The 15685-nt window shown below is 40.6% G+C and overlaps 1 protein-coding gene across 1 annotated transcript in view; it reads right to left on the bottom strand.

The window, feature by feature from the left end:
* Window positions 1-15097, bottom strand: part of FGL1 (fibrinogen like 1) — a 34965-nt gene extending 19868 nt beyond the window's left edge. The window contains exons 1-2 of the mRNA XM_083367529.1: window positions 15015-15097; window positions 372-552 (exon numbers count right to left, since the gene is read on the bottom strand). Coding sequence (XP_083223655.1) covers window positions 372-552; window positions 15015-15080 — 247 coding nt within the window. The 5' untranslated portion in view covers window positions 15081-15097. The remainder of the gene's footprint in view (window positions 1-371; window positions 553-15014) is intronic.
* Window positions 15098-15685: the final 588 nt, after the last annotated feature.

Genomic DNA, 15685 nt, shown 5'->3' with positions numbered 1-15685 from the left:
AATGGTAACTGTTCCATGTGCCTCAGCATATAATCATGCTGGTGACATGACCCTGGAAATGTCTTCAGACAATGCTGGCTCCCTCAGCTAAGAAATGGAGATGAGCACCACCCCCTAGATTCAGACACACTGGAAAGGGGAAACCTTTACCTTTACCTATGCCTATACCTACACCTATATTCATGTACATACATATATATGTAATATTTGCAGTATATAGTTGAAAAGTTGAAATGAGAGCAGGCAAACAATTCAAAACAGGTGGCTCTGTGTAAAGTTTAGAAGTTGAAGGCACGGTATGGATTCTAAATTTTGATCATCCCCCAAGTTTGTAAAATGAATGGAGAACAAAGATGAAATTTATTTCTAACCTTTGTAGTTTGTTTCTTCTCCCAGATGGATGACACTGCTTTCACCTTCTTTATCTCTGCTCTGTATATCCCTCTCCATTAAGAGGTTTACAATTTTTGCCTGTTGTCGCTTCACACTGTGTTCCAGAAGTCTCAATTGGGCCTGGAGTCTCAGCTGCTCTTGGAAACAACTTCCTACAGTCTTCAGGAAGGAGGGGAAAGACATCAGTGAGTTGCTAAGTACTGCAGTGTCAGTTCATAACTAGTTCCTACAAAATCCTATTACATTCAAATAATATGGAATGTGCTTTCTTAATAGATAGCTGAGCTTTTAAGTTCTTGCTTATTGCTCCTAGTTATTTAGGAAAACTGTATGGGACAGATTCCTTTTATTCCTGAAAAGGTGCCTAAGTAACAAATATGGAGCTATGGTTAAAAAAAAGTGGGGGATTTTCAAGATAAATAGAATAATGTGTGTTAGAAAACCCTCTCTTGACTCTGTTTTTTAAAAGTGACAAAAGAATTTCAAGAGGATTCAGTTGATATCAAGTGAACTAACTAATAAACAGGGTGTACAATATTCCTCATTTTTTGTTATTCTAAATAAAAGTGTTGATAAATGACATACATTCTCTAATGTTCATGTTTGTTCTGTGCTATTTTTCTCAGGTTTAATTGTTGCTGATTCAGGACATAATTAGTTTATATTCTGTGGACAGAGAAATGTTTGGCACCAAATAAAATTTATGAGTAACTGGTGGATTGATATCACCATAGTGGGCAATGTAAGGAATTTCTTAGACATGCTCTGAAGGCCATTGAGGAATGAGATACAATGGAGCAATCATTCTGTGTGTATGTTTGTGGGCCTAATAGCAGAACCTGATCTGAACAATACTTAATTAAGCAGATTTCCTAAGTAGAGTAGAAACGATATTTATTTATGGGAAATTCTTCATATGGACAGACCAATCCCAGGACCTAGTTAAATATGTTCTACCAGGAGGAAGGTCAAAAAGCATGTGCTCTGTGCTTCAGAAGAAAAGCAGAAGGGAGTGACATGAGATTAGCAATTAACATCTGTTATGTTTCGGGACTGGTGAGCTTTGACTTGAAATGGTCCTTGAGCTTCTTCTGGAGATCAGAGTAGGCAACCGACTCTAGTGTAACAGGAGCGACTAGGTTTTTGGCTATAACAAAAGTTCTTGACATGAGAAATGTACGAGCTCCACCTCTTGGGATGTGCCACGTCGAACTCCGCCAACTTGCCGACTTTGGCCATGGTGAGTTGTTTCCGACCTCTCAATGCCTTGTGCTGCTAAGGTTTCTCTGTTGGTCCTAGGGACAGGTCCTTAGGACGTGGTTGTCTCCAGCATGGCTTACTAGCAGACAGAGGGGGGAATGTAGTTCCTGCCAGGGCTCTGATGCCTGGCCTCACCCCTAGTGACTTCTGGCTCCCTTCTCCTTAGCAGCACATCCCACCTTCGTCGCCACTGTTGTTTCGGGACCCGTGAGGCATTGACGAGGCAGTACAGTGAAACAACAGTACATTTATTCAGTTAACACAGAAGCAGCACTAACTGCTGCTTAACTTCTATTTATACGGACCACCGCTAGGCGGTGGCCAATGAAATTAAGGCAGTACTTTCCGCCTAAAACACAAGTTAACAGTTTTGGGGACAAGCAGTCTGGAGTTTAAACAGACACAGCACTTAACTATTATTCAACAGTTTTCAAGCAATTAAAGCCAATACATAACACCCCTTCCCCCTAGATGGTTCACAATCTCAAGTATTGAACATAGTCCTGTAAATACTTTGGTGGCTTTTGCAACTGTTCCGAGTGTCTCAGAGCCGCTGAAGGTTCCCAGTCTACCTGCTCGCCTGCCAGGCTGGGTAGACCAGGACTTTGAGACCCATTTGCTTCGGGTTGACCCGAGTCCCTTTGGCTTGTCTATCCTGGTAGACTCAAGCCAAAGTCCATTGGGGGAACAGTTTCAGCTGGGCTGGAAATCAGAGCCATTTGCCAGTTCCAGTCAGTGGGTGCAGTCTCTGCATTTGGGGGGAATTTGCCTACCGCAATCCCCCCATCTCCTCAGCTGAGAGCCTCATCGGTGCATGCAAACTCCACCATCAGGCCGCTGTTGCACCACCCCTGGGGTTGGTCTTCATGAGAGCCTTGAGCCAGCAACTGGTTTGCTAGCCTCTGGCACAGTTGGTTGATGTGCCGGCGAAGCACTGAACTATCTTCCAGGACCACTTCATAAGAGAGTGGCCCTTACACCTTAGCAACCACAGCCACCACCCACAAAGCCCCGGTCACTCACTTGCAAACTTCACGGTGGTTTTGGTTGTGCTGTATCCGAGGCAACTCGGTCTGGATGCAGCCGATCTACCTTAGTGATTAAGCGCCGTCCCCATCTAAGTTCTGCTGGGCTTCTGCCCGTGGAAGTGCAGGGAGTCATGCGTTGGCAGAGTGAAAAATCTGCCAGCCTGTGCTGCCAGTTGCCGGTTACGATCCTCTTTAAGGATTCTTTGGTTGTCTGGACCATGCACTCTGCTTGGCTGTTGGAGGCCGGGTGAAAGGGGCCGAAGTGGTGTGCCTGATCAAGTTGGCCCTCAGAAAGGATTGGAATTCTGCAGCAGTAAATTGAGTCCCATTGTCGGAGACTAGCACGTCAGGTAGACCGTGCATTGCAAAGATGCTGCACAGTTCCTGGATGGTCCTGGCAGTAGTCATAGTTGGGACGGGTGCGACCTCTAACCACTTAGTGTGACTGTCCACCGCAATGAGGAACAGCTGTCCCTGAAATGGTCCCACAAAATCAATGTGGATTCTTGACCATGGGGCTTGCATGGCTTCCCAGTGGTGGACTGGGGCTTGAGGCATTTCGGGCCTGGATTGCTGGCAAGTGTAGCAACTGTGTACTTGGGCCTCAATATCTTTATCCAACCCAGGCCATGACAGATAGCTTCTCGCAAGTGCCTTCATCCAGACTATTCCTGGATGTCCCTCATGTAGAGACTCTAAAACCCTGGGCCTCAAGAAGCTCAGGACTATGACCTGACTCCCCCAAAGAATACAGCTTTTCTGAGCTGATAGCTCATCCTTCCTCCTATAAAAACTTTGGAAGTTTGGCCCCAGACTGGTGTCCGGCCATCCTGTGTACAACCAATTCAAAACGCGGCTTAGCATTTTGTCGGAGGCTGTCTCAGCAGTCACGTCCTCAGTGCGGAGGGGAGACTCCGACAAATCCTGGATAGCCAGGATGCATGCAGCCATAGTGGGGTCTGGCTCTATGTGTGACAAGGGCAGCCTGCTGAGGTAGTCCGCATGACCCATTTCCCTGCCTGGTTTGTGAATCAGCCTGTAATTATAGGCTGAAAGAAAAATAGACCACCTCAGCATCTGTGGAGATAGTACTTGAGGTGTTTGTTTGTTCGTGGTGAACAAACCCAGAAGTGGCTTGTGGTCCGTGAAGACCGTGAACTGGCAACCATACAAGTAGTCATGAAATTTCTTGATACCGGCCACTATGGCCAATGCCTCCTTGTCTATTTGTGCATAGTTGTGTTCCGCTGAAGACAGAGTCCTAGAATAATAAGCGATGGGAGCATGCCTCCCATCAGCCATTAAATGGCTCAACACGGCCCCTACCCTGTACGGGGATGCATCACAAGCAATGCTGATAGGCAGCTTTTCGTTAAAGTGTGTGAGCACTTAGTTTGAAGACAGCAGTGATTTGACTACGGAGAAACTTTTCTCATGGATGCTCATCCACTGTCACTGTGCCTTTTTGTTCAAGAGCCTGTGTAATGGCTCTGCCACTGTGGCCTTGTGTGGAAGAAAGGCATGATAAAAGTTTAATAGCCTTAAGAAAGCCTAAAACTCCCCCTTTGACTTAGGGTTGTGAGCCTGCTGAATTGCTTTAAGCTTCGAATCCACCGTTGAATGCCTGTGGCATCTATGCGGAAACCAAGGAACTCGGTTGAATCTACCCCTATCTTGCATTTTTCCCTTTTTAGCTTCAGCCCTGCTTTGTGGAAACGCTGAAGAACAGCTTTGAGCTGTTCTGTAAAAATTTCTACTGACTCTCCAGCTATGATGCTAAAGGCTGAGTACAGGCACCAGATATGCATGTTGTTGATGTACTCTGTTAATAGTGCAGTTATAATCTGTGCATATGAGCACCTTACCATTGGCCTTAAGTGATGTGACTATGGGGGTTTCCCACACCCCGCTATCTACTGGCTGCAACATGCCTTGTTGCACCAGCTTGTCCAGCTATGCATTGATTTTTGGTTTGAGAGCAAAAGGCACTCTACAAGGCTTGATCCGTATTGGGGTTATGGTAGGATCAAGGTGGAGGGCAATTGGAGGTCCCTTGTACTTCCCTAAGCTAGGGCTGAAAACATCAACAAACTTCTGGCAAACTGCCGACAGGTCCGCTGCTTGCGTTCTGTTAATGCCAGTCACTTGGATGCCCAAGGTATCAAACCAGTCTAGGCCGATGAGGCTTGTGTGGTGGCCCTCAACTACCACAACATCCAGTGGACCCTCAAACTTTTTGAACTGCACATTGAGCGTAGCTTCTCCTTTAACTGCTACGCGGGAGTTTTGGAAATCCATAAGCAAGCAGTTAGACACCTTGAGTTTAACCCATTTGCCACTGCAATTACAAATGTGATTAAAAGTTCCTTGGGAAACTATAGATAGGGCTGACCCTGTGTCCAGTTCTATGTGGCATGGGACTCCATGAAGCTTGACTTTGAGTCTAAGCTTCTCTTTAAGGGGGCGATTGGCGCCTGTTCTAAATACGCTCCTTCTGCTGGAGCAATAGCCAACTCTGTGTTGCCCCAGGGCCCCGGTACCTTTCCTGGGAATTTCTTCTTGTGGAATGTTCCTCTGGTAACCTTTACAGACGGTGGTGATGTGGCCTTGTTTGCCACATGCCCGGCACGTTGCTGTGTGGAACCTACACTCCGAGCGTCTATGTCGGCCTCCACAGCCCACACATTGAGTGAAGGGAACTGCCTTCTCAAATGGCTGCTGGCTTCTTTCTGGCTGCTTCTGCAGTCGATCAATCTCATGGTCCATGTCAGAGTCTTCAGCTCTTTCAGCGTCCTCGTGGTGGACGGTTTCTGGGCTGGGAGTGTTCTTGGAGGGCCATAGGTCTTTGACGGCACCCCTGGCAGCTTCTTTGGCCATTATCTCCCTCAGGGCGTCTTGGAACATCAGGGTCTCCTTCGCAAACAGCTTTTGTTGGAGGTCCCTGTTCCTCAACCCACATACTAAATGGTCTCTCAGTCTCTCTTCAAGGTCTGTGAAGTTGCAAAGCTGGGACGCCTGTCGTAGTGCGGCTATGAACTCAGTGACAGACTCTCCTGGTTGCTGCTCCTGCTGTTTGAACGCATGCCACCATGCAATTATGGAAAGCTTTGACTTGAAATGGTCCTTGAGCTTCTTCTGGAGATCGGAGTAGGCAACCGACTCTAGTGTAACAGGAGCGACTAGGTTTTTGGCTATAGCGAAAGTTCTTGACTTGAGAAATGTACGAGCTCAACCTCTTGGAATGTGCCACATCGAACACCGCCAACTTGCCAACTTTGGCCATGGTGAGTTGTTTCCGACCTCTCAATGCCTTGTGCTGCTAAGGTTTCTCTGTTGGTCCTAGGGACAGGTCCTTAGGACGAGGTTGTCTCCAGCATGGCTTACTAGCAGACAGAGGGGGGAATGTAGTTCCTGCCAGGGCTCTGATGCCTGGCCTCACCCCTAGTGACTTCTGGCTCCCTTCTCCTTAGCAGCACATTCCACCTTCGTCGCCACTGTTGTTTCGGGACCCGTGAGGCATTGACGAGGCAGTACAGTGAAACAACAGTACATTTATTCAGTTAACACAGAAGCAGCACTAACTGCTGCTTAACTTCTATTTATACAGACCACCGCTAGGCGGTGGCCAATGAAATTAAAGCAGTACTTCCCACCTAAAACACAAGTTAACAGTTGTGGAGACAAGCAATCTGGAGTTTAAACAGACACAGCAGTTAACTATTATTCAACAGTTTTCAAGCAATTAAAGCCAATACATAACAACATCCATCCAATTGCTCTGCTGTAATCCCATTTGAAAGCCAGCAGGAAATCATGCCGCTCCAAATCTTGTTTAAATAGGTTGTCTCTTCTTGAAATGGGAGTCTGCTGCACTGGTATCCATTCAACTTTATCACATTATATTCCAAGTTGACATCATGTCAGCTGACATTCCAGACCCTTCAACACCAACTATCATATGAAAAGCCTCCTCTAACTGCTATGTACAACCTTTTCATTGTTCCTTAGACAGTAATGTTTTTCCCCAGTGGACCATCCATGATTAACAGGTTGAACCTTTAAAAAATCCTTATAAAGTAGCAGCAGTCATTTTTTTTATGTATCTAGGCCACCATCCAGTGGTCATTTGAGTTCTAAAATGCAGCTGCTGGAGCCATGTTGAGAAGTCTGTTTTGCTATAAGGATCAGTGTGGGAGCTGCAAAGTGCAGGCACTGTGAAGGGAATGCCCTACCACAAAAAGTCACAAAAGCACACAAGTGGATCTTTTATATTAAAATTATATTTTCATTTGCATGCACTTAGCCAGGGACTAGGTCAACCAACTGACAGGTCAACCTATATATTTAAAAAAAGAGGAGGGGGAAATGGCTATAGAAGCTGGGGTTCCAAATTCCCTCACAGCCAAAACAGCACTGGAGCAATGTCTAGGATACAGGATAGAAAAAGCTGTCCTAAGCAAAACTGTAGGACCAATTGTGACCAACATTCTGCCACCTTCAACCTCATAATTTTATTTTTTCCCATGTGCCATAGAGGTTCTATATCCAGAATAAAAAGGAAACATATCTTACAGAATGGGGCATCTCAATTCGCTTTTCATCTACCTCAGCTATGAAGATACAGGTATTAACCTGAGGGCATGTCTTTTGGAAACACTGGTGTGCCCTTGCAAAGAGGTTATATGGATATAGATATAGAATCAATCCTTAATGTTCTAACCCTCTTCCCCAGTTATGGGCAGTAAATTGTAAGTTGCTTAACAATTTATGTACTATTGGATCCACATTGCCAGCATTCCCAAGTTAAAGGGTCATACCCTTCTCCTGATATCTACCAGGATCCTGTACTACCTTTTAAAAATATTGATTTTAAAAGGGGGAAACTAGAATACTACACAACAAAAGCCTCATGCGTCATCTGTATTTCCAATAACCTCACCAGTTTGCCTTTTGCTAATTTAGGAACTGACCATACCAGTTATGGAACATGCTTCAACATTCTCTAAAAATTCAAAATAGCACACAGGACCAAAAAATCCAGATTCTGGCTTACACTCCTATTTTTCAGTTCCAACACTTGCAGTGGGAATTTCTGGAGATTGAAAAAAAATGACATATGATGCCAAAGGTGCTTTGCTTTATATAAATATTGTATATATTCACCATGTTCAAAACATTAATGTTTCCTTTCTATCAATGTGACAACACCAGAAATTATTTTCTTATAATTGTGCATTTGAAATTCATCAGTTTAAAAAATAGGCCTTCCCATAATTCAACTTAATTAAGTTTGGCTGGACTTAAAAGTAGGAGATTACCACAGCCAGAAAACATATACCGTACATACTATTACTTGTGGTAAAAGAGATAATTAATCAAGGGCTAGACTTTTTTTCTTATTTTCATTCTACAAGACATAATTCAGGGTTGTTGAACAACAGGAAATGAATTAAATGGGAAGGTAGCAATGGGTGGATATGTAAGACTGGTAACAAGAAAATTAAGTTATTATTTTTAAACCAAGTCCTTCTCATCTTTGGCATTCCTTTCTAGGCTGTGTTAAATAAGCATTTGTTGCTCAAGGCATATTGACTCTGGATCAAGATGAAGTGCATGTTCACTGTTTAAATATTTGGGTTGCATTTTAAATTTTTTGTTTTTCATTTAATTCTTGCCATTCGGTGCAATCCAATCTATGGCAGTGGAAAACATGTGCTGAGATTAGGCATAGTCAGAAAAGCATTCTGGACTTCCAGTTTGCGCACACGGCGCTTCTAGACATGCAGGAACAGCCTGCTTCCTGCCGTCCGTTTCTTTCTTTTTTGGAGGACCCTGAAAAGGGTCAAAAATTGCCCTGGAGGGGCAATTACCAAGGGGAGGAATTTCACGGAAGGGTGGCAGCCCTCTGCTGGAATCCAGAATCATCTCCTTTGGCCCAAAGAAGAAGAGACCGGCCATAAAGATGGCCAATCATTAAGTCGCTCTCTGCCAAAAGCCAAAGCACTACCTAGCACTAAGAAGCAATCTGGAGGACCTGGGTGAGCTTTTACCTTTCTTATTCCCTAACCATCTTCCTGTGGGACTTTCCTGAAAATCTCTTTCCCCATTTTTTGAAAAAAAAAATGGCAAATATCTACTTTGGGAACAAATCTTAAAGCCTTAAAGCTACAAAAGAACTTTAATTAATTCAGCAAAGAAATTAAGTAATTTCATCTGTATTTACTAAAAAGCTTCTATTTGTTGCTGGAAATCCACTATCCTATCTTTTCTCTAAGCTGTGAATTAAGGAAAAAAATTGGACTAATCCTACAAAAGTTCTATATTAATTTGGAAAAAGAAAAGAAAATTCCTACATTGCATGTTATATGTTACTGATGACATCTTGTGGCAAAACCTGGTACAGCAAGTAAATTTCCTTTTTTTGTTGTGAGAGCTGACTGAATAACACAGCTGACCTTGACACTAAGATAAGGGTGGGAACACCTGGCACTGAATACAACTCTTCAGGAGGTGGAAAGTCTTTGACTATTATTAAAACAGCCTCCATGGAAGATTTAACTGCAAACAACAACGAAATGTATGAATACATCCCACCACTTGATTATAAACTGATACTGGACACGATTTTGGCAATGACAGAGCAAATAAAGCTAAATGTGTTGGGGTTTTTATTGCGGTTTTTAAAATACTATTATTTATTGTTTTAGCTCAGGCTTATATTTAATTCTCTTTTAATTGTTGTACTTTGTATTTTATATGTGCCCTGTTCACCGCCCTGAGTCCTTCGGGAGAAGGGTGGTATACATATATAATAAACTTAAACTTAAACTTAAATTGCAAGAAAAATCTGACAACTTAAAGCTACCAAATCAAATTTTGGCTTTAAATGAGTAAAAGATAACCCAAAATCAAATAGAAGAAGTGGAAACTAATACTAAAATAGGAGATTTCAAAGAACAACAAAAGCAACCTACAGAAGACCTTAAAGTCCAAACTTTAATGGCAAGTACAAAACTTACAACCCCAAAATCAGCAGCACCTGAAGAAAACAACACCAAGAGGCCTTCAAATACAATATATTGAGAATTCAACTAATCAAAGGACAATCATAATACCAGCTACTACTTTCTACCTAACCCAGATAGAATTGAAAGAACAAAAAGATTTGACTGATTTAATGACAACTATATTGGTTCGCCTGGTGCGCCAGTTGCAGCCCTATCTAAGCCGGGATGATTTATGCACGGTCACTCACGCGCTCGTGACCTCTCGTCTAGACTACTGCAACGCTCTCTACATGGGGCTTCCCTTGAGGACCACCCGGAGGCTCCAACTGGTACAGAATGCAGCCGCGAGAGTTGTGTTGGGAGTCTCCCAATACTCCCATGTCACACCTCTGCTCCGCGAGCTGCATTGGTTACCAGTTGTCTTCCGGGTGAGATTCAAGGTACTAGTAATGGTGTTTAAAGCCCTACATGGCAGGGGTCCGAAGTACCTTAGGGAACAGCTGCTGCCGGCGTCTACTTCCCTCCGCCCTGTGCGTTCCCACAGAGAGGGCCTCCTCAGGGTGCCACCGGTCAGAGAATATCGACTGGTGGCCCCCAGGGGGAGATCCTTCTCTGTGGGAGCCCCGGAACTATGGAACCTGTTGCCGGTTGAGCTCCGGACGGCGCCCGATCTTCGCTCCTTTCGCCGCGATCTAAAAACATACTTGTTCGAGCAAGCCGGCCTGGCCTGAGGGGGGATTGGTGGGGTTTTTATTGTCATTTTATTGGGGTTTTTCTATTATGTATTAACTGTATTTTTAATGGGCATGTATTTAATTACTTTTTAACTTTTGTAATTCTGTGTTTTATTCTTGCCCTGTACACCGCCCTGAGTCCTTCGGGAGAAGGGCGGTATAGAAATATTAATAAATTAAATTAAATTAAAATTATATCAACCATCAAAAACTGAGTTATCAAAGCAAAAATACAATGGTTACAAAGGGGACATCTTCCTTGCAAAACTGACATTTGGATACGCTTCCTGGATTCAAATAAGGGGTATAGGAAGAAAGGAAGATACATTTGAGATTTTAAAGATGCCAAGAGGGAAACATGATTGGCACAAAAGGAAGGCAAGAGTTAGATTTTAAAAAAAAACTGAACTTTTTTCTCATTTGGGATTCCTAAAAATAGATTATAAAAATATCTTTTTTATGGATTAAGGGGAATCCCTAAAAAATATAACAGATTTTACATTTAGCTTTTAGATCTGTAAAGGAAAACAAATGTAAGCTTTTAGAATATAACTCCGAACTATATTTTAGAACTTGGAATGACATATCAAAAGATTGTATTTTAATAATTGATGTACGGTCAAGATGACTTACAGAATATTCAGTGGTTACTTTTGAACCATAGTATAGAATCTAGAATCTTATATATAAAAGACAGTATTTTAATATTTGTTGAATGGTTAAGGCAAAAAACATATTTCTAATAACTGGTGATTTCTTAAGATGAAAATTAAACTTTAATGGTAAAACATAAGAATGCCTTGTAATGAGCAATATAAGTTTTGTAGACAAAAGAATTATTCTTTATTGAAATAGGGAATTGTGGGTTACCCCAAAATTAAACTTTTTCCTATATACTATAGGCCACTCTAGAATATCCTATTGCAATTAGATAAAATTTAAAAACAGGATATTGATATGTATTACTGAAAATATATTTTGAGTTTTGTTGATTGACTAGGTTACAACTAGAAATGTACTACCGGTAACTTGCCTATTTTGACTATGTAATAACTAAGGGAAGTAAAGAGGGCATCTTTGTTGATGTAACCTGAACTATTTACAACTGGTTATTTCTTATTTTAACTACCCAACCACCATATTGTTTCACAAATACATGTATATGTAAATATTAAAAAATCAATAAAACTTGTTAAAAATAAAAGAAAAGCATTCTGGAAGGAAAGGCATAATGACAGTCCAAAGGAGCTTTGCTAATGCTCTAACAATCAGTGTAAAAGGCAGTTTTCCTGCAGCTGACTGTGTTGCTGGGTTATCATAAGAAATGAGATTTTCTGTGATGGAAGAAAAAATGCAGAGAGAGGAATACCCTGTGGCAAATGAAAAAATGAAGATCAATAAATGCTTTTCTAGAAGCATTCCTAGTCCAATGAAACAAGCATGACAGGAAATGGACTTTTTCCTATTTAATGACATGAGCTAAATGGACAGGTTAGGAACCCACAAGCTTCATGCCAGAAACAACTATTATTAAACAGCAGATGGATCTCTTCAATTCTCAAGACAGGGATAAGAATGCCAAAACTGGAAGAAAATTCCCAGGAAATTCTGGGACCGAACCAGGATTATTCTGTTACTTATTTGAAAATTTTATATGATCATCTCTAGTACATAAAACAATCCTATATGGCTAGCAAACAAATAATAAAAATTTCAAATTAAATTAAATTAAATTCCAGCATTGTAATAGTAACCTCACAAACACACACACACACACACACACACACACACACACACACAATTTTGTATAATCAATTAGCTGCTCTAGAGTTGTCCAATCTTAACAAGACTTGTGAATGTCAACTCCTAAAATTCCCCAGCTCGCTACCCCTCTGTAGGTCCTAGCTGATTATGGCCTATCCTTTAAATGTTGCTCAGTGGGATTTTTAAAAACACACATGCCCCCAACATTGACTGAGCAATTGAGAAACATTCAAGCAAGCAGGAGCATTCTGATCTTTCTTAAATATGAACTTCTTAACACATTAAAAATGATCTTTTTGTTAGGATGTAACTGAAGTTTGAAAGGATAGCGATGACAAATAATTTTTAACTGCATGTAATTTCCACCTGAAACAAGAGGTGGAATATCCACTTTTTACATCAGAGTTGTCATTACTTCCCTTCTCCCCACACTGTCTCTCCTGTCACTTTTCTCCTTACCCACTTGTTATACAGGAAATAACTTAGATTGGCTGGTAAAAAAAATGTTTTATGTACTCTGTGGAAGTAAGTTGCTAGAGGCAAAGGAGAAAGTACAATTTATCATGTTATGTCAGCCTCAGTTTTCAATTTGCCTTAAAATGTACATTTGGCAATAACAAATCTAAATAAAACCACATTCCTGAGTGTCACATCCCACTCCTTCAGTTTTACGATGGAAGGAAGGAAGGAAGGAAGGAAGGAAGGAAGGAAGGAAGGAGGGAGGGATCATTTCCTTCTCCCCCAAAGAAAATGAAAGTTTTAGTTGTCTATCATTGGTAGCATAGTTGAAGTGGAAGTTCTGCAATATCTATTCTCATATACTGGGGCTTTTAGTATTGATATAAAAACACTAAATAAAGTTCTGGGACTTTTTCTGAACAATTTACCAAATCTCAAAGTCTCCAACACAAGAAAGGGAGTGGATCAAACACCTATCTGAATAAATTACATCACAAATAATCACCAATTTCCTTCCTACCCCCTTGTTGATCTTCAAAGAAGTCATTTAAGGTCAACACCAAACTTCTTGATTTGAAAATGCTACATTTGCTTTTTTCTGGGAAAAGACTTTTTCTGCATGTTTACAAATACCACAACAGAAATCTGCTGCAAATTCTATGCACAAAAAAGAAAAAAATAGAAGAAAAATTCCAAATGTTTGTTCTATAACTATATTTCACAAGTAAGTGGAAAGCCACTTACCTGGAACATTGCAGATTTCTAAATTTTAAAGTGATTGAGGATAGTCCCTTAAAAGCCATTAAAAATGGAAAACAAAAACATCATTATTGGGAGAGATGTTATTTAGGTTGTAGCTAGATCACTAATTGGAAACAGATTGTAACTGATTCAGCCTGCTTTACTGAGTACATTTACAAAAAAAAAAATCTAAATTCAAAGCCAGATATTAAACAGCTGTTGTCAAACCCTTTGGTTTCCAAGCATACAACTGAATGTTTGTCAAAGCTGCTATGCCTGATAAACACACACACACTTTTATTTTATAACTTATATGGCCAGTTACAAGCTAAGAATTACATCCAAGTAATATACAATCTTTTACAAAAGGCGTCCTTTTTTTCTTACATGAGCTCCATAAGGCAATTACAAATACTGATAATTTGGAATGAATTTGGAATTCAGCATCCAGACAATTACAAACAACAAAGATATTCCTTTGTGTCTCAAACCTTATCCACACCTCTTACATTTTAATTCTAACCCTATGTTCATTGACTGCCAAGATGGTAATAGTGAAATCCAGTTACACTATTCAGGGACAAAGCAGTTCCTTCTGATGTAAGGTTTTATTAACATCATAAAGGAACATCCCATCAGCATGTTCTGAGAACATTACAGCTTAAGTAATTATTAGCAACCAAACTTAAGGATTTTCTACCTAATGAGGTATTAAGGAAACTCACAAGAAACAATGAAAAAGATTATAAATCACATGAAACAAATGATTTTGTTGCTAGCTTCCTTTCTGACACTAGAATGCTTCGATAAGTGACACCTTTACATAGCTAATTTATACTGATGCAATCTAGTGATTTGCAAGGAAGATGGGAAAAATTAAAGTTGAATGCTTAATAGCTAGTATGCAGAACATAGGAAATAGGATTTTTTTTAAATCTGAAAAATAGGTAAACTAACCTCCAGATTTTGGGTAGGGATAGGGAAAAAAATCCTGTTGAGTTATGCTCATGATGGTTATGGTTTAACTAACCCCAAATTAAAAGTCAGGCAATGTAGGCACAGGAGATACAATGGAGTGAAGTTTGGGATGGGATATAGAGCTAGCTTAGAAACATATAACACCCAGACTTAAGCCTGGCAACAAAGGTGGAATAAGAAAGGAAAGGAAGAATGTTTGGAACTAGCAGGGAGCATCTGCCCTCTGCTGTCATGACTACTTATGAGCAAGAGATGAAGGAAGAAGTTAGAGTCAACCATTTTTTGTTAAGGTTCTATTTGTGAAAAGGCTAACGAGAACCAGAGAGGCAAAGCTTAAAGTTCCACTTTACCTCTAAGCATTTCACCAAAGTTGCAAAAATATAATAAAACTTTGAAGTTGTCCAGTCTTCCAAGGTTCAAAGCGATGCTATCAAGTCAGATAAAACCTGCAAGTTCAGGTTTTATCTCTTTCCCTACCAGTTGCTTTTAAAAATCAAACGCAGTTCTAATTATTTAGGAGAATCTGTCCTATGCAGCTCATTTCTGGATCACTACATCCACTTTGTGAATGCAACTTATGGTTGGGTTTTTCATTTCGCTCCTCCCTTTTTAAAAATATACAGAACTTTCTTGCAAAGAGTAAAACTTACCGAGTCGAGGGAGCATATGACTGTTATATGAAGAAGTAGTAAGTAAAATAAACTCCACTTTTCCATTTTGATGAACCTGCAAAGAAAAGCAGCATCGTTTGTCAGCTGAAATGCAAGCATAAGTTCTCAGCACTTGGCACTGTGTAGAAGCCATTAGGGATTGGTTGTTTGTTTCCTCATTGGCTCTGCATTGTCATGGTAGGGTGGAGATATATAGTGATAGAAATCAGATTACTTCAAAGTTCCAGCCAATTTTCAGGCAAGACAGAAAAAAGCATATTTTAAGACAAATTTAAGTTTTAAAAATGTTTCTTAACCAGGTAACATATTGGAAAAAGAAATTATAGTTTAATATTTTTGTAATTAATGCTGCAGCACTAAGGGGTATTGGGACCTACCATTTTATGACTTCTTTATCAGCTGAACTACATTTTTTAACTATAGACTTATTAACTGATTTGGTCTTTGAAGACTTGAATTGTACATCTTGAATAACTCATTGGTGAGTAAACCACAATTGGTTGGGCTCCTACATTATGCTATATAAATCATGATTTACAAAGTACAGAAGCTGAACTCACACTAGCTGCTGAATCAAAATCCAATAAATTATGTGACATTTGTGATCGTTTTTTTTAGTACTGTAGTACATTATTGTCTCCTGATACTGG

Source organism: Vipera ursinii, assembly GCF_947247035.1.
Source record: "Vipera ursinii genome assembly, chromosome: 7".
In the NCBI taxonomy this organism is placed as follows: Eukaryota; Metazoa; Chordata; class Lepidosauria; order Squamata; family Viperidae; genus Vipera; species Vipera ursinii.
This window is presented reverse-complemented; position numbering and strand designations above follow the sequence as displayed.